Source organism: Neofelis nebulosa, chromosome 10 (genome assembly GCF_028018385.1).
Source record: "Neofelis nebulosa isolate mNeoNeb1 chromosome 10, mNeoNeb1.pri, whole genome shotgun sequence".
In the NCBI taxonomy this organism is placed as follows: domain Eukaryota; kingdom Metazoa; phylum Chordata; class Mammalia; order Carnivora; family Felidae; genus Neofelis; species Neofelis nebulosa.
This window is the reverse complement of record NC_080791.1, coordinates 23156192-23181769: the sequence shown is the minus strand read 5'-3', so window position 1 is coordinate 23181769 and position 25578 is coordinate 23156192. Positions and strand designations below refer to the sequence as shown.

General features: G+C 49.3%; 1 protein-coding gene across 3 annotated transcripts in view; it reads right to left on the bottom strand.

Annotated features, from left to right (window-relative positions):
• The window catches only part of DCPS (decapping enzyme, scavenger), a 46643-nt gene that overhangs the window by 4533 nt on the left and 16532 nt on the right, over positions 1-25578 (bottom strand). The window contains exons 3-5 of one of the 3 annotated variants that reach the window (XM_058687267.1): positions 8593-8738; positions 3317-3352; positions 2459-2572 (exon numbers count right to left, since the gene is read on the bottom strand). In XM_058687267.1, coding sequence (XP_058543250.1) covers positions 2459-2572; positions 3317-3352; positions 8593-8738 — 296 coding nt within the window. The remainder of the gene's footprint in view (positions 1-2458; positions 2573-3316; positions 3353-8592; positions 8739-25578) is intronic. The other 2 variants (XM_058687269.1, XM_058687270.1) reach the window with 2 other exon arrangements.

Below are 25578 nucleotides of genomic sequence, written 5' to 3'. Positions count from 1 at the left end.
ATGTGGGGTGAGGGAACTTGCTTTCACCGCACTATTTATTCTATTCTGCACTTTTACCTCGTGCATGTATTAACTAGACCTTAAAAAAAAAAAAAGCAAATAAAAGAGAATATACAGGTGATCGCTTAAAAGAACGGAGGAAGGGATATTATAAACTCCAGGGAGGCAAGATTCTCTAACAGACATTAGGCATTTGATAAATCTATGTGGAATGGATAGATGGGTGGATGATGGACATATGGACAAAGTCTCTTTAATCCTGGGCCAGCAGCTGGGAGGCGAGGAGATTCCTGGGTGGCTAGGAAGGCTCCTTAGGGAAAATACGGCGGGTTCCTCTCTCCTCAACCCTCCTCTACTACAAGGACAAAGAAGTCCAGGCCTGGTCTGTCTCGCCTGCTGGCCACGCTGCCAAATTCTAAGGGAGCAGTCAATTTCAGTGTTCTGTCACAAGGCAAGGATTTGAGACAACGAAATATGGCACCACTAAGAGACAAGTGCTAATTAAGGAAAGGTTAAGAACAATTGCACCTGTATGACCATTAAGGGAAACGTGACATTTAAGCTGGCCTATTCACAACCCCCAAGGGCAAGTCGCCCCAGCCCTGTGGCTGGGAGCCCAGTGCAGCTCCTGAAGACTTTTCTGTCTTAAAGGGAACGGAGAGACAGGGCAGTTCCACCGGCAGGCCCAGCGGGATGCCTGCCAGCACAAGGTCAAAAGGACAATGGTTTTTCATTCTCAGGGCCCTGGGCTCAAGTGTGTTCAAGGGCTTCTTGAATGGAGATGCAGGAGTCAATCTTTTGCTGTCCCTGCCTGGCCCTCAGACCACCACCTCCTACAAGTCACAAGCTCCTTAGTCTTCAAAGATCTCGTGAGGCAGAAGTTCCTTCCACCTCACATCCCATCTCCCGTGACCCAGTCTGTGACCCGGGGCCTCCAGGCACGGGGCTGCCCAAGGGGACAGACAGGGGGTTTGCAGAGCTGCACTCCCGCTCTGTGGCCTTGTCCCCGCTCCCCAGATGACTCCAGGGCCAGAGCTGGCTTCTTCCCTCAAGGCCTGAGGCGGAGATAAGCTGAAGGGCAGGGGGTAGGGGCGTGGACACAGGAACCCCTGCAGCCTCTGTCCGCCACAACACCCGCTAGTGGACAATTATCTCCTTCCGTCTCACTTGCCTCAAACAAATCGTCACTCAGTGCTACAACTTCCAAAAATCCCTTCAGATTCTCTACCACCCCTCAGGCCAAGCTCAGTAACTCCCAGGAGCTGCTCTTAAGAGGCAGCTGGCACTCACTTGCCCGTGTACCTCTGAGCTGAAGTCCTGTCCCTTTACCCCAACCGCAGGCCCTCAGCGCCCTTTTTTGGGTAGTGAAGGAGTGGCATTGTAGATCTAGAAATCACCAAACCAAAACCAAGTAAACTGTGGGTGAGCCCAGTTTAGGACCCAAAGGCAGGCCATGACTGGGAAAGCAGGAGGGAAGGTGTGCGTGGGGAGGTGACTGACCGGACTCTAGAACGCCACCTGTGTGAGGAGCCCAGGAACCAGAAGGGTCCACCGGAGGGCAGCGCGGCAAACCCACGCTCAGGTGACTCAAAGATCTAAACCAGAAGAGAGAGTTTACCTCCTCTCCACTTCCTACCCAGCAATCCCGCATCTGGCTTCCTTGGCCTCACCGTGGCCCCTGGCCCGCCACAGGCTGAGCCCGGCCCAGGTCCACGTTCCAGTCCGTGACGTGAACAGCCCTTCCTGCAACACTGTTCTCTGCCTGCTGCTGATGCCAGGGGTATCCAGTCTACCCAAAGAGGTGGTGCCCGTTGCAGCTTTGGTGGTGGGCTGGGGTGGCAGTGAGGAAGGGAGGCGAAAAAGAGAGAGACGGAGGCTACGGAGAACCGGACAGAGAGGGTGAGTGAGGTCTGCTCACCCTGGAAACCTGCTCCTTAGGACAGTGGAAGCGAGGGACACGGAGAGCAGGAAACAGCTGACAGGCCCGAGTGGAAGCCTGGGCCACTGGAAGACCCCTCTTGGTCTCGGGTGGTGGAGGGGACCCTTTGCGTTGGTTGCCATGGCTCCTTCCTATCAGTGCTTCAGGTCTTAGGCCTGCCTGGATCTGCTGGTATGCAGGGGCATGGAAAGAATGTAAACAGTCCTCTTTAGGGCTCCAGGTGCTCCTGGAAGGGAGGGTGGCAGCTGAGCCACTTGGCTGGTTAAAGAATGGCCGTATGCTTATGGGCGCAAACATCATACCATTCTTTCCCCCCTGCGTGGGAGGACAGCCACAGAGAACTTCAAGTGGACACGTTAAGGTGTGAATGTTTGCGCGCAGCTCAGGTTTCTGTTGTTGGTTAATTAAAATCGGCTTAGAGAGAGGAACCAAGGTGAGAAAGAAGGGCAGGACTAAGGAGGCCCAACAACCTAGAGCAAGTACTGGGAGACCAGAGAGCCCCAGCAAGAAAGCTTTTACCTGCTGTTGGTTCCACTTGAGATCGGGGATGAGGACAAAGCCATCAGAGGGATCTGGGTTCTCAAAAACAATCCGGTCAGCTTCAGCCTTCTTATCGAGAATGTTGTACACCCACTGGAAGGAGGGGGAGAGGGGGGGGTTCACATAGCTACTCACAACCTCTGGGGAAACACCACAGACCAGGCTAGCTAAGCTCTCCGGCCTCTCCAGGAAGGACAGCCAAGCCATATGGGGTCACTGAGCTCAGGGGGTCTACACTCAGGCTGCCTTGTCCCCGCCGATCTGCTCTTGGGGGTCCAGAAGAGACTTCCCCTCTCCCACCACAGCCATCCCCTCAGGGGCCACTGCAGCTCGGATGGGGCCGTTTCTTTGGGTCCTTCCTGCGTTTAGGCCATGTACATGCTCTGCCGTGGCCTCGCCGACCTGTGTGCATCCATCCCCGCTCCTGCCCGCGGGACTCGTGAACAGCGGTCTCCGTGGGCCCCTTCCCACTTTCTTCAGGGCCACAGGCAAAGACAGGGTGGGACTTCCTTCCCTCTGGGGAGGGAGCCAGCTGCGCACCAGGGCAGGAAAGGCTCAGGGCCTAGACATGGATGTGTATGGGTTTCCCGCCCTGCTGGGTGGGACTCTCATTTGTGGTGGGATTGGCGCCTCTGCCCACCTGCAGCCACAGCGGCTTCCGCTGACACGGCCCTTGTGTGACAACACAGAATAGGCACAGCTGGGAGACAGCAATTACACGGACCTTTCCTGTCAAGCCAGGGCCTCCAGCCCCTCTCAGACCCTTTTACCGGCTGCTGGCAGTCTTCAGAGGACCCTTCCTTGAGTACTGTGTGGATCCCGAGGATGTCGTTTTACCTTTAGGGTCCTGGTGGCCTCTGTGAAGAAGCCAGCCTGCAGGGGGGTTAAGAGAAGAAAGCCCCTGTTCTCACGGGGCTCACAGAGACCTCCTCTCTTCACTTCCCCAGAGCTCTGAGTCAACTCCCAGCTTGAAATCCGAGACAGAAGGCTGCTGCAGAGCCAGACAGAGGGCAGCGGCTGGGCCTGCGCCTGGGAAGGGCCTTCCGGCTCACCGAGGGGGCGGATTGAGAGGCCCGGGCACGGACATGGCCAGGCCGGCGGAGGGCTCCTCTGCCTGCTCCTGGGAGTTCTGGCACAAGCGTGTCCGCGAAGGCCGGGGGGCCGTGGGAGCTGATCTGCTGAGTCCACATCCTCGCTCTCGGCCGGCGCGGCCAAGGTCAAACGTGACCGTCTGAGACGGAGAGAGCAGAGGGTACCTGCCTGGGAGTATCTGGGGTTCCCAGACCCCTGGTAAGGCCAACAGGTCGGTCACCATGTGGCCCACCCACTACAAAAGAGGGGCCTTCCCGCCACTTCCTGGGAGTGGACTGGAGCACAGCCAGCAGTGGCTGCCCCACGCAGCCCCGGGGTCTCCCACGGATGCATTTCCTCTCCTGCTGGAAGTCTTGCTGGGAACGTGCAGCGGCAGAAAAAAAAAGCCAGCCAGAAGGTGACCCAAAGCGACCCAACGGTAAAGGTGACGGAGGTGAAAGATGACGCTCTGTGGAGAGCCCTGGAGCGGCCTCCCTGGGGCCTGGGCTGTCTCTTGCCCCCAGATAAGCAGCCCCCTCAGACTGGAAAGTTGTGTAGTCGTAGACAGAGAACAAACTGGTCCTGGTGTCCTCTCCCGCCTCCTCGCTAACTAGCTGACACCTTGGGCAAAGTGGTGTACTCTCCAAGCCTCAGTTTCCCCCTTTGAGAGGGGGCTGGAGTCTCCCCCTCTGAGACGATACCTGCACGGCACAGAGTGGCAAGGAGTATAAAGTGACTGACAGCACCTGGCACAGAGGAGGCCCCATAAAGGCAGAGGAAAGTGCTCAGAAAGCTCCAGCAAGGGGGGGCGTCGAGCCGCAGCCTCGTGGCAATGACAACAGGTGCTCTGCCGGAGGCCGCTGCACCGAGAGCAGAGGCCTGGCAGTGGTGAGCAGCCCTCCCACATGCGGGCCCTGTTCTCAGGGCCTCCCAGGGACTACCGTGCGCAGCAACCCGGTCAAGCTGGTGTCCCGGTCGTCCTCACGTTGTAAGGAAAAAGCAAGCATGAGGAATTCCAACCAATTCCAACCGAGTCTGGCCCCACAGCTCCGGCTTCAGGTCACGGGAGCAGGCCTCTGGGAGAGCAGGGGGGGGGGTGTGTGTGTGAATCCACGTGAAGTCCCAGGCCAGCAGCCCAGCTGAGAAAGGGAGGGGGCCAGGGAACAGAATTCACACAAATCATGGTCGGGGGGGGGGGGGGGGGGTAGGGGTGGGGAGGGGAGGGGCAGGGCCTGTAACGGGGAGCGAGCCCATCAGGATGCAAGCCCGGGGGACTCAGCCACCCCCGGCTTCTGGCAGGCACCTGGCATAGCTTCCTTGTGGCAGGTGACACCAGCAAGTCTCCCGTGGGATACCTCACTCCCTGTTCACTCTCCTCCTGCTTTTCTGCTCGCCCCCCTGCTAGCCGCTCTCCTCCGGCCACCCCTCACCTGTCCACACCTCTGCTGTATCGGCACTGCCCTCCCCTGATCTCCCCTGTCCTCGGAATGGGACCTGCGTGTGCACAACGGCAGCTACCGTCCTGGTGCCCAGTCTGTGCTGGAACCAACAGTGGGGACGTGATCTGTGGTGCCCCTCTCAACCCCCACTGGGACCCCAGTTGCATTTTCCAGGCGAACAAATGGGCTCAGAATGGCAGGACACTCACACTGCTCGGAGATGGCAGAATGGGAATCCAAACCCTGGACGGACACTGACCTCAACCTGACGACTCACAGACCAACACTTTTAGCCTGATGGTCTCTAATGCTCGGGATCCAGATGTCAGACGGCAGTACTTTTCTCTTTTCTCTTTTCTCTTGTCCTTTCTTTCTTTCCTTTCATTCACTTGCTAATGTTTATTTATTTTTGAGGGGGGAGGGGGAGAGGGGCAGAGAGAGAGGGAGACACAGAATTCGAAGCAGGCTCCAGTCTCTGAGCTGAACCCACGAACTGTGAGATCATGACCTGAGGTGAAGTTGGATGCTTAACTAACTGAGTCACCCAGATGCCCCTGATGGCATTATATACTGAGGAGTTACAAGAACCTCAAATTTGAGGAGCCAAATAGGGTGGTCGGCTGACAGCATGGGCACCGGGGTGACACTGACGGGCTGTGAATCTCGTCTCCAAATTGCTGCTGAGTAGAGTCAATGAGGGAATGCACAGAGAAAGCTGAAACAGTCCCGGGCACCTGGGGAGTGCTCCCAAGTCCCAAACTCAACTGTTTCCGACATAAACCCTCTCCGCTGCCCACAACCCCTGTCCTGGTTAGTGACCCCGCTACCTATCCATGCTCCATCCAAGCTGGACCTGGAGCCACCCCCAGACTCTGCTCGCCTCTCGAATCCGCCAGCTTCGAGCCCTACTTCTCAAATCACTGCCGAAGCCTTCCCCACTGTCTCGGCCTCGGCCCGGGCCCACGCTGGTCTTTAGAGCCCTCCACACTCACCAAACTCGAGCAATTCTTTAAATCTCGTGGAACCCATATACTTAAACCCGTCTAGGGGGACCCTCATTGCCTGTGGCAACTGTTCTCAAATCTGATGATCATTAGAAACATATTTTTTAAAAATACAGATTTCCTGGGGTGCCCGGGTGGCTCAGTGGGTTGACTGTCCCACTCCTGACTTCGGCTCCGGTCATGATCCCATGGTTCGTGGGCTGGAGCCCCGTGGCGGGCTCTGCTCTGACAGCGTGGATGCTGCTTGAGATTCTCTCTCTCTCCCTCTCTCTCTGCCCCTCCCGTTTGTCCAAATGCTCTCTCTCTCTCTCTCTCTCAAAATAAATAAATAAAACTTAAAAAAAAAATACAGGTTTTCCATGGGACGCCTGGATGGCTTAGTCGGTTAAACATCGACTTCGGCTCAGGTCATGATCTCACAGTTTGTGAGTTGGAGCCCTGCATCACATCCGTGATGTCAACACGGAGCCCACTTCAGATCCTCTGTCCCCCTCTCTCTCTGCCCCTTCCCTGCTCATTCTCTCTCTGCAAAATAAAAGAAATAAATACAGATTTCCCAGCTCCACTCCCTGAACATCCTGATTCAGTAGACATGGAGTAGGGCCCCATGCTCTGTATTTTAAAAAAATCTCCCCAGGCAATCCTGATGATCAGCCAGGTTTGGGAGCTCCTGGTGTCCTGACAGGTGCACATGCCTGCTTCTGGCCCCTGCCCATCTGCTCCTGGTTTGTCCTGCTGACCCTCCAGCTCTTGGGGCCTATCTTTGTTCTTCCCTCTGCCTGGAATGCCCTTCTCTACCTTGTGCACCTGGCAAACTTCCATCTGTCCCTTAAGACCCAACTGGAGGATCCCTTCCTCTGTAAAGCCCCCCACTGTCCAGGCTGATCACCTCACTTTGTGTCACCACTGAACCTTGGATACAAACCACCCACGGGAGAGTGCTTATCCCATTGTACTGTGCTGGTCAGACTCCATGTCTGTCTTCCCCACAAGACTCTGGGGGCATTACAAGTGTTCACCCTGGTGACCCTCCAGAGCCTAGTACATGGCCTGGTACACAGTAGGTGCACAATTAATACAATGAGTGTTGCCAGTTGAGCTGAGTGCTTTGCAAACCTACTGGAAACGGTCAAGAAATAATACACGAATACTTGTGTCAAACAGAACTTGGCCGAGTAGTAGGAGAATCTGGCTATATTATTTTCCAAGAGGAAGTACGTGGCAGTGGATAAGACAGTACACATACAAGTCACACCAACTTTAAGAGCATCCTCCTTTGGATCCCATATTTGTGCAACTGGTGCCACAGAACACATATTCCAGGAGATCCCTCTGGGACCCTGAATGGCAGCAGCCATCTAGCAAGATGCAGACATATCTCCTTTCCATGTAGAAGACAGAGCAAGTATAGGGACTCAAAAAAAAAAAAAAAAAAAAAATCACGCCAGCTTGAGCCAGAAAAACCTAGTGCAAATGTGGCACAGGGGGACGAGGACTCCCAGCCAGCGGGGTCTTCCCAAGTAGGAAAGCGGCCTGTCGCCCCACACGGCCTCCCGCACACCTGCCAACCACCCTTTCCTTACTTCTCCCATGTATAACTGACTTGGGGGGGCCCTTGGCTCCCACACCCAAGGGCCCCCTCCCTTCTTCTGGCCCGGGAGACATGGCGATGAGTGCCCTGTGTCTGACCACCCCCCAAAGCCACAACCTGGATCTTGGGCAGAGTGGGTGAGAAACGTTCAAAGAGAACAAGGGTGAATGATGAAGAGACAGAGATGGTGAGAGCCAGCAAGTGAGCAAGGAAACGCCTCATCCATCATATTTAAGGCTGAGCATTCACTTGGGGCCGACTGCAGGTGCAGGCTCTGGTTGGCACTGGGCCTCGGCCCATCAAGAACTCGGGATCTCTTAGCTAAATGGCCTTGCATCTGGTCTAGTGACTGAAGACACCGCCAAACCTCACATTAGCCTTCGGGAGAGGAGGCCCTGTGCTAAGCCACCAGGCACATCAGGACCCTGCTCTCTGGGGAACGAATGCAAGGGGAACGAGTGAATGAAGTTTTTAACGCTGGGACTCGACTCCCAGAGGCGGGTTTGCACAGGCAGAACCAGGAATAAAAAGTCTGGAATGGGGTGGGGTGGCTACCCTGGCGTCAGTCTTGACCCATTCACAGACCCAGGTGAGGGCACAGTCATTCTCAGACAGTATCAGCGCTGAGGCAGATACAAATTCTCCAAAGGCCTGGGCTGCTCTGAGAGTCCCACAGAGCCTCAGCGGCATGCCCGGGACCAGGGTCGAGCCTCTGGCCATCCTGGATAAAACAGCGGCCACCTCAGTCCAGCATTTCCCGTGCTACTCACCCTGGTTGCTTTTCCCCACAGCACACTCACCCTCTCCTGTCCTGTGCAGTTACTTACACATCTGTGCGTTCACTCCTGCACAAGGAGGGGACAGGGGTTCCACAGTGCTGCCTGTGCTACCCCAAACCTGTGGAACTGTGCTGGCCCCTGCCAGATCCTCGAGACAGAGACTCCGGCCACAGGGAGCACTCTGTGTTCGCACCCCCTGGGGCCAGTCTGAGGCGTGGTGGCCAGTCACCTGGATGCTGAGGCTCTGGGACTCCAGGTGGGGCAAGGTGATGTTCTTGTAATCGGCCCCCGTCTCTCGGACCAGGTGGAGGTCCTGGCGCAGGTACTTTTCTAGGTGCTTCTCTGTGGCAGGGTAAACCACGGTTGTCTTTACGTCTGTAATGACAAACACAGCCCGGGACTCCAAAGTTAGGTGCACGCTCTGCACAGTCCTGTCACACTCTGGTCCCCAGCACAGACAGGTGACCCCCACCCCCATCTCTGATTCCCCAACGAAAGGAGCCAAAGGCTAAGAGGTTATAGTCACCCGGGACCCATGAGGCGCCTCACGCCAGTAAATTCATAAGTTGAATCACACTCAGCATCTGGGAGTCACAGGGTTTTCACTGATGATGGGTCGCTGGGCCCCTCACCACCCTTCCCCACTCTGTTTTCTAGGCACAAGAATGAAAGGTTTCTGACTCTTGTCACGTAGCAAATTTCTTGGTATGTGGCTTTCTAGACCCAAAGCTGAAGATCTGACTTAAAGCTAAGTAGCCTTCCCTCATGCAAAGCAGAGCAGCAGAGCACCATGGTTAAAGGCGTGGACTCCGGAGCTGGACTGAGTTCAAGTCCTGGCTCTGCCTGTTCCTTCCTCGGGACCCTGACCCTGGTCCAGTTATTTAACCTTCCCAAGCCCCTACTCCCCCATCTGTCAACGGAGGATAATAATAGCTCCTATGTCACAGAGTTGGGAGGATTAAACAAGTTAATACCTGTGAAGCACTTAGAACATTGTCTGACACAAAGCAAATACTATGTAAGTGCTGGCTATTTTTAATCAGCCTTTCTCAACCCTGGCATGGTCCATATTTTGGACAGATAATTCTTGTCATATGGGGACTGTCCTGTATGCTACAGGACGGTTACCAGAACGGCAGATTTCTACCAGGATATTAGTAAAATCCTGTCTCCAGCTAGGACAGCCAAAAACGTCTCCAGACATTGCCAAATGCCCCCTGGGGGATGAAATTGCCCCCAGTTGAGAACTGCTGTTTTCATCAGCAGGAAGTCTTATAGTTTTCCTAAACAGACACTAGGCTAGGGTTCTAGTCCAACACCACCTGGCTTTGGTTAAATCCTTTTCCCTACTTCTAATAACATCTGCTACAACTGTTATCATTTATACATAGTGCTTCCACATAGATCTTAAGGGCAGGAGAGGAAAATGGTGTTCTAAAATCAGGAGACATTTCTAATATGAACGACCCAATGTTAATATCCTCAATGGGGAAAAACTGAGAGCTTTCCCCCTAAGGTCATGAACAAGACCGGGATGTCCAGTCTCGCCACTGTTATTCAACATAGTATTGGAAGTCTTAGCTTCTGTAGTCAGACAACACAAAGAAATAAAAGGCATCCAAATCAGCCAGGAGGAGGTCAAACTTTCACTCTTCGCAGATGACATGATACTCTATAAGGAAAACCCAAAAGATTCCACCAAAAAACTGCTAGAACTGATTCATGAATTCGGCAAAGTTGCAGGATATAAAATCAATGCACAGAAATTGGTTGCATTCCTATACACCAACAAGGAAGCAGCAGAAAGAGAAATCAAGGAATTGATCCCATTTACAGTTGCACCAAAAACCATAAAATACCTAGGAATAAATCTAAACAAAGAGGTGAAAAATCTATACACTGAAAACTATAGAAAGCTTATGAAAGAAACTGAAGAAGACACAAAAAAATGGAAAAAGATTCCATGCTCCTGGATAGGAAGAACAAATATTGTTAAAATGTCGACACTACCCAAAGCAATCTACATATTCAATGCAATCCCTATCAAAATAACACCAGCATTCTTCACAGAGCTAGAACAAACAATCCTAAAATTTGTATGGAAGCAGAAAAGACCCCGAATAGCCAAAGCAATCTTGAAAAACAAAACCAAAGCAGGAGGCATCACAATCCCAGACTTCAAGCTATACTGCAAAGCTGTAATCATCATGACAGTATGGTACTGGCACAAGAACAGACACTCAGATTAATGGAACAGAACAGAGAACCCAGAAATGGACCCACAAACATATGGCCAAGTAATCTCTGACAAAGCAGGAAAGAATATCCGATGGAATCAAGACAGTCTCTTCAGCAAGTGGTGCTGGGAAAACTGGACAGTGACATGCAGAAGAATGAACCTGGACCACTTGCTTACACCAGTCACAAAAATAAACTCAAAATGGATGAAAGACCTCGATGTAAGACAGGAAGCCATCAAAATCCTCGAGGAGAAAGCAGGAAAAAAACCTCTGTGATCTTGGCCGCAGCAACTTCTTACTCAACATGTCCCTGGAGGCAAGGGAAACCAAAGCAAAAATGAACTATTGGGACCTTATCAAAATAAAAACCTTCTGCACAGCAAAGGAAACAATCAGCAAAACTAAAAGGCAACCGACAGAATGGGAGAAGATATTTGCAAATGACATATCAGATAAAGGGTTAGTATCTAAAATCTATAAAAAAAAAAACCTATCAAACTCAACACCCCCAAAAAAAAACAATCCAGTGAAGAAATGGGCAAAAGACATGAATAGACACTTCTCCAAGGAAGACATCCAGATGGCCAACCGACACAGGAAAAAATGCTCAACATCACTCATCATCAGAGAAATACAAATCAAAACCACAATGAGATACCACCTTACACCTGTCAGAATGGCTAACATTCACAACTCAGGCAACAACAGATGTTGGCGAGGATGCGGAGAAAGAGGATCTCTTTTGCATTGTTGGTGGGAATACAACCTGGTGCAGCCACTCTGGAAAACAGTATGGAGGTTCCTCAAAAAACTAAAAATAGAACTACCTTACGACCCAGCAACTGCACTACTAGGCATTTATCCACGGGATACAGGTGTGCTGGTTTGAAGGGACACATGCATCCCCATGTTTATAGCAGCACTATCAACAATAGCCAAGTATGGAAAGAGCCCAAATGTCCATCAACAGATGAATGGATAAAGAAGATGTGGTGTATATATATATGTGTGTATATATATATATATACACATATATGTATATACGTATATACATATGTATATATATGTATATGTATACATATGTATACGTATATATGTATATACATACATATGTATATATACGTATATGTATACCTATGTATATGTATATACATATATACGTATACATATACATATATTCATATATACATGTGTAAATATACACAAACATATACATGTATACATACATATACATATACATATATACATATATATATGTACACAATGGAGTATTACTCGACAATCAAAAAGAATGAAATCTTGCCATTTGCAACTACGTGGATGGAACTGGAGGGTGTGATGCTAAGTGAAATTAGTCAGAGAAAGACAAAAATCATATGACTCCACTCATGAGGACTTTGAGAGACAAAACAGATGAACATAAGGGAAGGGAAACAAAAATAATATAAAAACAGGGAGGGGGACAAAACAGAAGAGACTCATAAATATGGAGAACAAACTGAGGGTTACTGGAGGGGTTGTGGGAGGGGGGATGGGCTAAATGGGTAAGGGGCACTAAGGAATCTTCTCCTGAAATCATCGTTGTACTATATGCTAACTAATTTGGATGTAAATTTAAAAAAATAAAATTAAAAAAAAAAACAAAATCAAGATGTTTCTCAACAGACCCATGTCCTGCCCAACTCTCTTACTCTCGATTCAGAGTGCTCGCCCAGGGTAACCTGAAGGAAGCCCAGCAGGCACACTTTAAAACTCCAGAAATTCCTGCACGCATCTACACTTTCGTACATGGTCTGAGGACGTAGGCAATTTGAATCCCTGTTTCACAGGAGTCAGGACTTCTGCCTCGAGATGTGACAGAGGCAACGCCAAATGTGAGGTTTCCTTACCCTAAAAGCTGGTGCTCTTCAAACACCTACCTGCTGGCCGCATATTATTCCAACAGTCCAGTGGGGACAGACCGAGGTGCTAACCCAGCACACAAGTTCCAGTGAGCATCAAACACCAGTCCTTCAGCTCTGGGAGGCACAGCAGCTCAGCGCAAAGACACAGGCTCTGGACCTGAGTTGACACCACACTCCCCCCACCCGCTTACAGACAGTCCGACCTTGGGTGTGTTATTTAACCTCTCGGGGCCCCAGTTTCCTCATCTGTTAAAGACTGGTCACAAAATCTGCCCTTAGAGTTGCTGTCAACATTAAACGAAACATGTCATCTGGACCAGTGGGGGGCACCACGTCCCCCCCACTTCCTGGGAATCTCTGGATCTGACCCTGAAATGGAGGCACAAAGGCCTCCTCACAACCCTCGAGGTGGCAGCAAAAGTACTTCCTCACTCCCAAAACCCTCTAATGGCCCTGGGAGAAAGGCCAGAGGTCAAGTACACCAGGTCCCAAGAGATAAGAAACTGCCAGAAATAGACCCAATGGCATTGCCTTGACCCTTGCAGTGTGCTCCAGGAAAATCCCTTATCCAAGAGTAGCTTTGCAGAGAACGGAGATTCTAGCACCAGTGGGCCTGGGTTCAAATACTGGCTCTGCACTTAGCTGTGTAACCGGGCGCGGGTGACCTACTGTATAGGGTGGTTATGAGAACTCAGTGAGCAGTAGGTGGGAAGCATTCAGCAGGTGCCCACCCCCACCCCCATGCCCCTTGCACAGAGAAGTTCTCTCACAGGCTAGCTCTCACTGTTGCTGTGTTTGCTGTTACTTTGGTAGCCTGGGCTGGGCAGCGGGGAGAAAACCCGTGAGAGGAGGAGCTCCCTCCGTATGGGGGAGCCGGCCGGAGACAAAGGCCACACTCACGTTGGAGAACAGCCCGCCCTGCTGGCAATGACCACCGAGCCCGGGCTCACAGCCTGGGGCTCCCTGGCTGTTTCAGATCAGAAAGCCGCTGGGCCCAGGAGCGCGCCCCTGTCTGCCAAGGCTTGTCAGAGACCGCCCCAGCCACCCAGGGTGCTGGGAAGCAGGCGCCTCCCCAGGCCAGCCCCCTCCCGCCTTCCCCTTCCTCCCGCCTTCCCCTTCTGTGGCAGGGAAAACAGAAAAAGGCATTTTCCAGCTCCTTACTTCCTGCCATCTTTCTTTCTTTTCTGAGAAACTCCTGCTTGGATGTGGATGCAGAAGCCCCACTGCTGGACCCTGGACCCCCTCAGAGCTAATCACTCTTGGGGGCCAGGCCTCTGTCAGGCCACCACCAGCAGCCCCGGGCAGGAGTGGGCTGGCTTCACGTGCTGTTGACAGGGGTGGGGGCTGCCCCCCTTCAAACCTGGACCGTTCCCCTGGGTTCCCAGCATTGTCTACACAGCCCTCAGCCACCCTGCTCTAGCCCTTTCTCCAACCTCATTCACCACCATCACCCCCTCGATGTCTCCGCCCCGGCCACACAGACCTCTTTACAGTTCCGCTAACTCACATCCCATCTCTAGGCCTCTGACCAGCTGCTCTCACTTAAGTCAAGGTTGGAGTTCTCCACCAGCCCTGCTGAAGGAGCTCCCCTTACCTCATCCCTGTCTATCTCGCCGATGGCTTGCTTTTTCCTCACTCCTTACCACCTGACAGTACAGTACAGATTTATTGTCTGATTCTCCCATTAGAATGCAGCTTCCAGGAGGACAGGGGTTTTTGTCTACCTTTAAAAATTGTTTTAATCATTTTATCCCCAGCACCAGGAATAGCACTTGGCCTGCAGGAGGCACTCAACGAAGACTGAACAAGTGGATAAATGAATCTAGCCTTTTAGGCTTAAGCCCCAGGAAGGGCATTTTTGAGCCAAATGGATTAAAACTTCTCTGATAAAAATCAGTATGCTTCCCAATGCTAAGTTTTTTTATTGGCAAGCAAAAGTAAACTTTGGTGTCTATCTAAATGCCAAATCAAGACGTTGACCTGCAAGTGAACTTCATGAGGATTTTGGTCAAGTGTCAATGCCCAATAAATGCTCAAACCACCAGGTGAAAATATGTTGGGGAACAGGATGTCCACACACAGTCTCAAAGTATCTTCCTGTAGATTACTTATTAATGACAAAGGGCCCAGGTGCTCAGAGTTAACATCACTCCTAACAGGACACACTGCCATCAGGAGCCTCCTGAGGGATGTGCCGTGGTATTCTGGCCAAAAATGCATGGTCCGAATCGGATCACGAGGAAAAATTAGCCCACCCTAATCCAGGGACATTCTACAAAACAAGTGGCTTGATAACTCTTCAAAAGGGTCAAAGAGAAAATAAAGGAAGGCAGAAAGGCTGTTCCGGATTAAAGGACACTAGAGACTGGACTGGATCCTGGATGGGGGAGAGGTGTCCTGCTGGGAAGATGGTATTGGAACAAGCGGTAAAATTTCATAAAGGTGTCTACACTGCAAACTAGCTTGGTATACGTGGGAGATTTCCTAAAATTGACCACTTTACTCTGGTTCCTAGGAGACATACACTGAAGTGCTTAGCAAGGAAGGTTACAATGTCTGCAACTTATTTTTCAGTAATAACAAGAGTGAGCAAAATATCATATAGGTACATACGGAGAGAGAAAAGGCAAAAGTGGTAAGATGTTAGCAATAAGGCTTGTACAAGGGAGTTCTTTGCACTATTCTTACAACTTTTCTGTAGGGTTGATTTTTTTTTTTTCCAAAATAAAAAGTAAAAAAAAAAAAAAAAAAAAAAAAGTGTCAATATCCTCTGGACCCTCAGCGCTAATTGCTAAAAGACATACCAGGCGCTGTTCTAAGCCCTATACGTGCATTAACTCATTCACTCCTCACAACCAGTGTGAGGTAGGTGTTATCAGGGTCCCCACTTGACACAGAAAGAAACGGGTGCCCTCCATCCCACAGCTCCATCTGGCTCGGGACTGGGCTTCAGCTGTGGCATCATGGTGCCAACCCCGTAGGTCAACACATGAGGCCTGCCTGAGCACCTTCCTGGTGCCCTCTGCCAACCTCCGCTTAGCAAACTGACTGCCCAGGGTAAGCATACCTGGCACGTCCCCACCCAGCGTTCCCCTGTGGCTAGAGAAACAACAAGGAGCGCCCCCCCCCCCCCAATCCTGCCCTCCTACTGGTATTCTTAAAATAACAGCTTGGAACAATTTCGAACCCCCGCAAAACCCATCTCTCGATAATGTTCACAGTACAGCTGAGCCCTGAACAACACAGGTTTGAACTGCATGGGTTCACTTGGCGATTTTTTCCCCCAATAAATACAATAGAGTATTGGAAATGTATCTTCTCTTCCTTATGGTTTTAACACCATTTTCTTTTCTCTAGCTTACTTCAGTGTAAGAACACAGTACAGAATACATACAACACACAAAATATGTGTTCGTCAACTGTTTCTACCATCGCCAAAGCTTCCAGTCAACAGCAGGTTATTAACTTCGGGGACAGCTCAAAGTTGTATGTGGATTTTCAGCTGCATGAAGGGTTAAGTTTGGGGGGAGTAGTTCAGTTTTCAGGGAGTTTTAGCCGGGAGTTAATTTAGAGGGGAGTGGATTTTCAGCTGCACGGGGGACCGATACCCCTAACCCCCGCACCGTTCAAGGGACAATTGTACGTTCAGAGGACTTCCCTGATACTCCTTATGAAACCACTCCACCTATTGTGCTTTTTCAAACTTTGCTTTTATTTTTAATTCAAGGCATGCCGGCACATAGGTTAGTCACATGAAGCCAGAAGTTTCCTGCTTTTCCCCACACACCACTTTCAATTCTTCTTGACGTCTCTTTGCTTGTGTACTTCCACAGTTTTAATTACAGACATGTTTCTATCTTGTTCCCCCTTGACTTCTCACTTTTACTATTTCTTATTAACTTCCCATTACAGAGGTAAGGATTTAGCTTTTTTACCAGCTATCAAAAGCACGTGTGCATGTGGGGACCCTCCCTGCACACTCTTTTCTCTCTTACCCCCTAATCTCACAATACAACTATTGTACAATTTTGGAGAAGTCAGAATAAAATGTTAACACTACCATGATGATATAAATGCTTTCACTGCTGAATACTACGACTAGTTTTCCTTTTCAGCACAACTTTGGCTATGTGTAGTTAGTCATTACTCTTATCTGCTCACTTTTCTATTAACTTGTCACTAATTCATCCCTACATCCACTTCCGTTTATAGAAATCTCTTCCAAGTTTATTTGAGAGGGGTGGGGCGAGAGAGACTCCCAAGCAGGCTCTGAACCATCAGCGTGTAGAGCCTGACGTGGGGCTCCGTCTCACAAACTGTGAGATCTTGACCCGAGCCGAAATCAAGAGTCGGACACTTAACTGACTGAGCCACCCAGGTGCCCCTATATAAATCTCTTAATGTTCAAACCCAGAAGAACACAAGCAATGTATCCTTCCGGAGCCTCTGACCCACTCCAGCAGGTGTCTGTGAGGAGCTATGCCCGGGAGCTCAATGCACCACCATCTGGCAGCTGTCTCCCCTTCTCTCTGCTGCTGGATGTTTTGCTTCCTGGATCCCCGCTATCTTCCTCTTTCCTGTTTGCATCTTTATTTTGCTAAAGCAGTGGTTCCCAAACTGCACTGTGCACCAGAACCACCTGACTGAAGACATCTGGGGTGGGCCAAAATGCCTTTTTTAAGAAGTTGCCAGGTGCAGCCACTGCCACTGGTCCTGGTTCCGGGACCACACATTAAGGACCACAACACTAAGGCACAAAGTCAAGTTGCTTCCAGAGCTGTGGAACAAGCGAGATACATTTAGAGACTTGGAACATCTGAAAATGTCTGTGTTCTACTGTCACAATTAAGAGTTTGGTGAAAGGGGCGCCTGGGTGGCTCAGTCGGTTGAGCGTCCGACTTCGGCTCGGGTCATGATCTCAGTCTGTGAGTTTGAGCCCTGCATCAGGCTCTGTGCTGACAGCTCAGAGCCTAGAGCCTGGAGCCTGTTTTGGATTCTGTGTCTCCCTCTCTCTCTGACCCTCCCCTGTTCATGCTCTGTCTGTGTCTCAAAAATAAATAAACGTAAAAAAAAAAAAAAAATTAAAAAAAAAGAGTTTGGCAAAAGAATTCTATGATGCAAAGCAGTGACCCTCAAAATATGAAAGCTCCACGATTTTCTAGATTGCGATGATGCTGTTGAGAAGTTTGAGGTCTTTCTGATCCCCATACCTTTGTACTGACCCGTTTTCTTGTTGTCCTCAATGTCCCAACCATGTTGATGGGTCTCTGAGTGGTTTCTATTCATCCCCTGATCTGGGTAAATGGACTTTCAATCTCAAAAATCCTGTTCTTCAGTCCTGGAAAACCTCTTATTTCTCTGATTATTTTCTCCCCCATTTTCCCCACCCTGTCTTTCTAGAATGCCTATGTGAATATTTAATATTTAGCTTTTTTTTTTTTTTTTAAATTTTTTTTTTCCAACGTTTTTTATTTTTTTTTATTTTTGGGACAGAGAGAGACAGAGCATGAACGGGGGAGGGGCAGAGAGAGAGGGAGACACAGAATCGGAAACAGGCTCCAGGCTCCGAGCCATCAGCCCAGAGCCCGACGCGGGGCTCGAACTCACAGACCGTGAGATCGTGACCTGGCTGAAGTCGGACGCTCAACCGACTGCGCCACCCAGGCGCCCCTAATATTTAGCTTTTTAGATGTATCTTCTACTTTGCTTTTCTCTCCCATTTTCCATCTGTGTCTTTTATTTTTTTTTAGTTTTTGGTTTTTTTTGAGCAGCAGGCAAAAGTTTATTAGAGCATAAGATCAGAAAGTAAGAACAGTAGGAAAGCTCTCTTTACAGAGGGGATGTTAGAAAGTGAATGCCCTCTGTGTCTTACCACTCTAATTTTAAGGAAGTTTTAACTTCTTGTATTGAAATTTTCAGTTCTACTGTGCATTTAATTTCCAAGAGCTTCTTAAAAAAACTCCTTGTTGATGGTATCTTATTCTTATGCCTTTGATATATCATTTGTCTCGGACGTTAACGACAGTTTTTGCAAATTTCTTCTCCCCACATAGTTTCTGTTTCTTCCGAGTTCTTTTCTTTTCCTTCCTCTCTTTTTCAACTGACACTTTCCTCAAGTCTGGTCACCCTTGCCTGTCCACTCACTCATATAGGAGGGCCGAACACTACAAAGCTGATGGGAAGCTCTGTGGACATACGTGTGTTCACCTGAAGCTTCATTTTAGGATGGTCAGGCTATGCCCTTGCATGACGGAATCCCCAAAGGTTTGTCTTCTCTCTTGCGCTGGTCAGATTCTCCACACGTGACTCTTCCAATCTCGTACATGGAGTACAAGCCTGGCTGACAGCATTCTGAGTGACAGGAAGGAGAAGCAGCTGGCGGGCAGGGGGAGAGGGCATTAACACTGAATAGGTAAGCTTCCACTTAAGCCTCTACATTTCAGTACCCTGAGCCCCCCTCAACTGCACTGAGAACCTCCAGACCTTGTTTGAACCTCTGTAGACGCTGGATCTCTGGGAGGGGCCGTTACCAGTTGGGTGAAGTGGGACAGAATTTATGGGACCTGCTGGCTCAGGTTTCCCTCTCCCACATCCGTGAGGTCAGTCACTCCTCCTATCACTTCCTAGGTTTGTCTCCTCTTCCTTCTCTAGTCGCTGCAGGATAACTTTTTGTAAGGCAATTTCTTTAATGTCATTTCTAGTGAGGGTTTTAGAGGAAACAGGTGGGCAAAATGCCCTCTTGTAACTGGAAGCCCATGTCCCTGTCCTTCTGTCTCCCTTAAAATGCTTTATTTTTTTTTTTATTTGTGTGTGTGTGTGTGGGCGGGGGGGGGGGGGGGGGGGTCGGCGGGAGGAACAGAGAGGAAGACAGAAAATCTTAAGCAGGCTCCGCACTGTGGAGCCCCACGTGAGGCTGGATCTCACAGTGCTGAAACCATGACCTGAACCAAAATCAAGAGTCAGACACTTAACTAACTGAGCCACCCAGGTGCCCCACAGTGCTTTCTTTTTTATTTTTTAAATGTTTGTTTATTTTTGAGAGAGCACACGCGGGACAGGGGCACAGAGACGGACAGAGCATCTGAAGTGGGCTCCACACAGACAGCAGCAAGCCCGATGTGGAGCTTGAACTCACAGACCATGAGCTCAACAGACTGAGCCACTCAGGTACCCCATAAGGCTTTATAACTATTATTTTTTAATGCTTATTTATTTTTGAGAGAGAGGGAGCAGGAGAGAGGCAGAGAGAGAGGGAGACAGAGAATCTGAAGGAGGCTCCATGCTGACAGCAGACAGCCTGATGCGGGGCTCGAGCCCATAACTGTGAGATCATGACCCAAGCCAAAGTCTTATGCTTAACTGACTGAGCCACCCAGGCACCCCCATAATGCTTTACTTTCAAAAATGCATTTTTGAAGTGTATGTGATGTACAATGTTCTATTAGTTTCAGGTGTACAATATATCAAATTTGACAATTCTTTTTTTTAATGTTGATTTATTTTTGAGAGAGAGAGAGACAGAGACAGAGCATGAGCGGGGGAGGGGCAGAGAGAGAGGGAGACACAGAATCCGAAGCAGGCTCCAGGCTCTGAGCTGTCAGCACACAGCCTGATGCAGGGCTCGAACTCACAAACTGTGAGATCATGACCTGAACCGAAGCCGGACGCTTAACCGACTCAGCTACCCAGGCACCCCATCAAATTGGACAATTCTATAATATTACTCAGCACTCCCCAAGATACATGTAGTCACCATCTGTCACCATACCATGTGATCCAGGAATTCCACTAGTGGGTATTTACCTAAGGAAAATGAAAATACTAATTCAAAAAGACATAGGCAGCCCTATGTTTATGGCAGCATTATTTACAAGAGCCAAAATCTGGAAGCAGCCCAAGTGTCCATCAATAGATTAATGGATAAAAAAGGGGTATATACATACACTGGAACATTACTCAGCCATTAAAAAAAAAAAAAAAAAAAGAAATTTTGACATTTGTAACAACATGGATGGACCTAGAGTATATTATGCCAAATGAAATAAGTCAGTTACAGAAAAACAAATACCATATAATTTTTCATGTAGAATCTAGAAACTAAAACAAATGAACAAAAAACCCGAAAGTCTGTTTCAGTTATAAAAAAAAAAAAAAAAAAAAAACGTCACAAAGAGGAAAGGTTCAGCATCAAGGACATAGTCAATAATACGGTAATAACCCTGTTTAATACTTTCTTTTTCTTCTTAGCTGTTTATTACCACTTGACCTATTTGTTTATTTATGGTTCATCTCCTCCAACTGGACATAAGCTTCTTGAGAGCAGAGGCGTTGTTTTACATACTGTGTGTGCAGAGCCTAAAGCAGCACCTCATATGTATTAGGTCCTTACGATGCAGTTACAGAACAGAATATATATTATACCATTTTACTTTTTAAAGAATGTGCGCATGCATAACTGCATACACATAAACACACACAGAAAAAAGCCTGAATTTCAGGACACGGTCCAAGATGTGGAACGGTTACCACTGGGTGGTGGAATTACACATAACTGTAATTTTTTAAATTAATTTGGGGGGGGGGGATTTATTACATTTTCCAAAACAAATGTGGATCACTTATGTAACAAATACATTAAAAACTGAAAAATAAGCCCCTCCTTAAATAAGCCCCAGAGAGGTTAAGTGATTTGGCCAAGGCCACACAGCTAAGAAGGCGCAGAGCTGAGATGTGAACCCAAGCAGTCTGGCTCCTCTGTGCAACATTGCTTTCCCAGTGGCAGAGGGCCATTCCCTTTCAGACCTTTCCCTAAGAAGCCTGTCCTACCTCCGTGTTCTCCAAAAAGCAGCCCCATCAGATGGGAGAAACGTGATTAGTTCCAGTCCCTCCCAAAGACATGTAAACAGCTGTCAGCAAAACCAAAGGGCATAATAAGGTACCAGAGAGATTGGGGCTGCAGACTGGGAGGTCTGGAAACACATCACAACGCACGGGACCAACAGCAGCACTGGTGTCTGTCTGTCATGCTTCGTGGGGAGGGAGTGGGGCAGGGGCACAGACGCGGAGGTACTCGGGAAGTACTGATCGCCAGGGTACGCTGTGGCCGGATGCTGGGCAAGAATGGGCTCTGGTGGGGTGCACGGAGGGATGGAAGAAGACCCCGCTCGCACCAGGGGACAACGGCTGTTTCAGCTTATGTGCGTCGCGTCACCCCCCACTGCTCCCCACCAGATGACGGTGCTGGCTCTCAGGGAAGGAGGCCTGCCTTGTGGTGGCACCGCAGCCCGTGCAGGGCTCGGGACGGCAGGGATGTTTTGGCAACTGCATCCCGGATGAATCACTGCCCTATACACGCATGTTCCTTCTCTCTGCAACGCAGGAGGGCAGGTCGCTGTGCTCCTGGCTAGGACAGCTCTGTGCTGTCGGAAAAGACCCCTAAGAGTGTCCTGAAAGGCCTTCTCCAATAAAGAAGCCCACCGCCGTCCTCGGCCCAACTGCCTTCAGAGGCGGGGAGGCAGGGCTACGGAGAGGAAAAGAGCAGCCGCCTTTCTTGCTCTCTGCCAAAGCTGGCTTAGCCAAATCCCCAGGAAAATGCTGCTGCACATGAAACATGAAAATGCAAACCACAGACAGTCTGCTCTCCTTCCCATACACATGTTCAAACAAGACTGCTTTCCAGCCGTTACTGATGACTTCTACACGATGAGGTAATTCCTATGGCTCAGTCTGTGGCTTTTGCTCTCCTTTCATTATGATGAGCCAGTTTCAACTTATTTGACCCAGATGTGCCGGCTCGGGGGAGCCTGGAGAGAAGCAGCAGCAAAGCAGGATCTGCGTGTGACACCCACCCCCACATCCCCTTCCACAAGAGCCCGGGCAGAGCCACCCAGGTGACAGGGCAGACACCCAAAACTGGCGGGGCGCTCCATCAAAGAACCCTGGCGGAAAGGCCGGCAAGGGAGCGAGGCTGAAGGGTCTCCTGGGGACTTGTGTTATCTTCCCTCCTCCTGGGGATCTCCCCTGAGGTGTCCAGGGAGAGCAGGCTGGAGGCCGGAGAGGGGGTGGTCATTGTCCTGCACAAGCAGGCATGCTGCAAGTACTCCAGGGGAGGCCTGGAGAGACCCCCAGATAAAAAAAAAAAAACGGGGTGAAGGGTGTGGGCAGGGTCCTGCAGGCAGCTCTGGCCACCCCACAGCAAACCTTCGAGCCGCTAATGACCTGTCTCAATGAAAGCAGAGATGCTATTAGAAGCAGGGGAGGGGCAAATACTGATTTTTAGCCAGGCCCTGGATGTGACAGGCTCCTTCCCTCCTTCTCCTCAGTTCTCCAAGGCCCAGGAAGGACATATGACAGCCAGTGGCCCACAAGCAAATACAAGCAAATCCGGGGACTCTGAATGCCGCCCCAGGGTTGCCTGAGGTGGCCTTTGGCTACACGGTATCAGAGGTGGTCCTTTAGGAATGAGAAATGCTGCTACAGGATGGCTGTGGGACTTACTGCATTCCACAAAGTTCCATTTGAATAGAAGGACTGAGAACTGGTATCTAATGAGATAATGGAGCCAGTGGTGGACAGTCCCACCATTAGGGCTGTGAGATCCCCCACGTTTCCACACACAGGAAGAAGCTATTCTGGGGATAAGCAGATCAGACTGCAAAAGCTACTGGACCAAACACTTGGGAGTTCCAAAACATGGCCCCTCTCTCAAATTCCTGTCTAAAGGCATTTCCTTATTCACTCCGAGAGGAGCACAGGTACCCAGTCTCAGGGCAACATCAACGGACACTGCCACAGTATGAGTGTTGGTGGGAAGGGAGAAAGCCCAAGGCACAGGATACATCCCCCATCGAGATGGGCCCAGGCTACCAGAATTCTAGGTTATCATTCACTGAGAAGTATGGATCAGAAGGGGACAACGGAACCAGGCTGCCGCAGGCCGGCAGCCACAGCTGGAGCCAAGCAATGAAGTGGAACCAGCTATCCTGTGGGTAATCCGCCTTCGCCCACTGGTCCTGAGTAAGCTGACTTTTCTGCTGACTTGAGCCTCAAGACTGCCAGAGTCTTGGGAACTTGCCCCATCTGGGAGACAGAGAGAAAGAGAACACCACTAGTGCTGGTGACTGCATCTCAGTCATTCAGGATCTACTCACTTCTACTCATTTCTGAATGACATGGCTTCTCCTGTCTTCATGGAAGCCAGGTGTCTAAATGGAGAATTGAACAGAGGGAAGGGAGGAGACGGGGGCACAGAGGAGGCAGTGTGCAAGGGTTCCCTGAGCTGAGGTGGCAGGGGAAGGAGAGAATGAGCCAATTAGACTACCAAGGGAAAGGGAGAACCCAAGGTCTGGGTCAAGAATTTTACCCAGGCTGGGGCGCCTGGGTGGCTCAGTTGGTTAACTGTCTGACTTCGGCTCAGGTCATGACCTCATGGTTCATGAGTTCGAGCTCCACATCGGGCTCTGGGCTGACAGCTGGGTGCCTGAAGCCTGTTTCGGACTCTGTGTCTCCCTCTCTGCCCCTCCCTGGTTTGTGCTCTGTCTCTCTCTCAAAAATAAATAAACATTAAAAACAATTTTTTTAAAGAATTTTACCCAGGTGTTAGAAACCTTTCCATCTTGCCCATAACCAGTAAAGAAATCAAATTAGTAATCAAAAATCTCCCAAAAAACAGGAGTCCAGGGCCAGATGGTTTTCCAGGGGAATTCTACCAAACATTTAAGGAAGAGTTAACACCTATACTCTTGAAGCTGTTCCAAAAATAGAAATAGAAGGAAAACTTCCAAACTCCTTCTATGAAGCCAGCATTACCTTGATTCTAAAACCAGACAAACACCACTCTAAAAAGGAGAACTATAGACCAACTTCCACGGATGAAATAATCCTCAACAAGGTATCAGCCAACTGGATCCAGCAATACATTAAAAAAATTATGCACCACGACCAAGTGGGATTTATACCTGGGATGCAGGGCTGGTTCAATATCTGCAAAACAATCAATGTGATTCATCCCATCAATAAAAGAAAGGACAGGAACCACATGATCTTCTCAACAGATGCAGAGAAAGCATCTGACAAAATACAGCACCCTTTCTTACTAAAAAACCTCAAGAAAGTTGGGATAAAAGGATCATACCTCGAGATCACAAAAGCCATATATGAAAGACCCAGTGCTAATATTATCTTCCATGGGGAAAAACTGAGAGCTTTCCCCCTAAGGTCATGAACAAGACCGGGATGTCCAGTCTCACCACTGTTATTCAACATAGTATTGGAAGTCTTAGCCTCAGCCATCAGACAACACAAAGAAATAAAAGGCATCCAAATCAGCCAGGAGGAGGTCAAACTTTCACTCTTCGCAGATGACATGATACTCTATAAGGAAAACCCAAAAGATTCCACCAAAAAACTGCTAGAACTGATTCATGAATTCGGCAAAGTTGCAGGATATAAAATCAATGCACAGAAATCAGATGCATTCCTATACACCAACAATGAAACAGCAGAAAGAGAAATCAAGGAATCGATCCCATTTACAGCTGCACCAAAAACCATAAAATACCTAGGAATAAATCTAAACAAAGAGGTGAAAAATCTATATGCTGAAAACTACAGAAAACTTATGAAAGAAACTGAAGAAGACACAAAAAAATGGAAAAAGATTCCATGCTCCTGGATAGGAAGAACAAATATTGTTAAAATGTCGACACTACCCAAAGCAATCTACATATTCAATGCAATTCCTATCAAAATAACACCAGCATTCTTCACAGAGCTAGAACAAACAATCCTAAAATTTGTATGGAAGCAGAAAAGACCCCGAATAGCCAAAGCAATCTTGAAAAACAAAACCAAAGCAGGAGGCATCACAATCCCAGACTTCAAGCTATACTGCAAAGCTGTAATCATCATGACAGTATGGTACTGGCACAAGAACAGACACTCAGATTAATGGAACAGAACAGAGAACCCAGAAATGGACCCACAAACATATGGCCAAGTAATCTCTGACAAAGCAGGAAAGAATATCCGATGGAATCAAGACAGTCTCTTCAGCAAGTGGTGCTGGGAAAA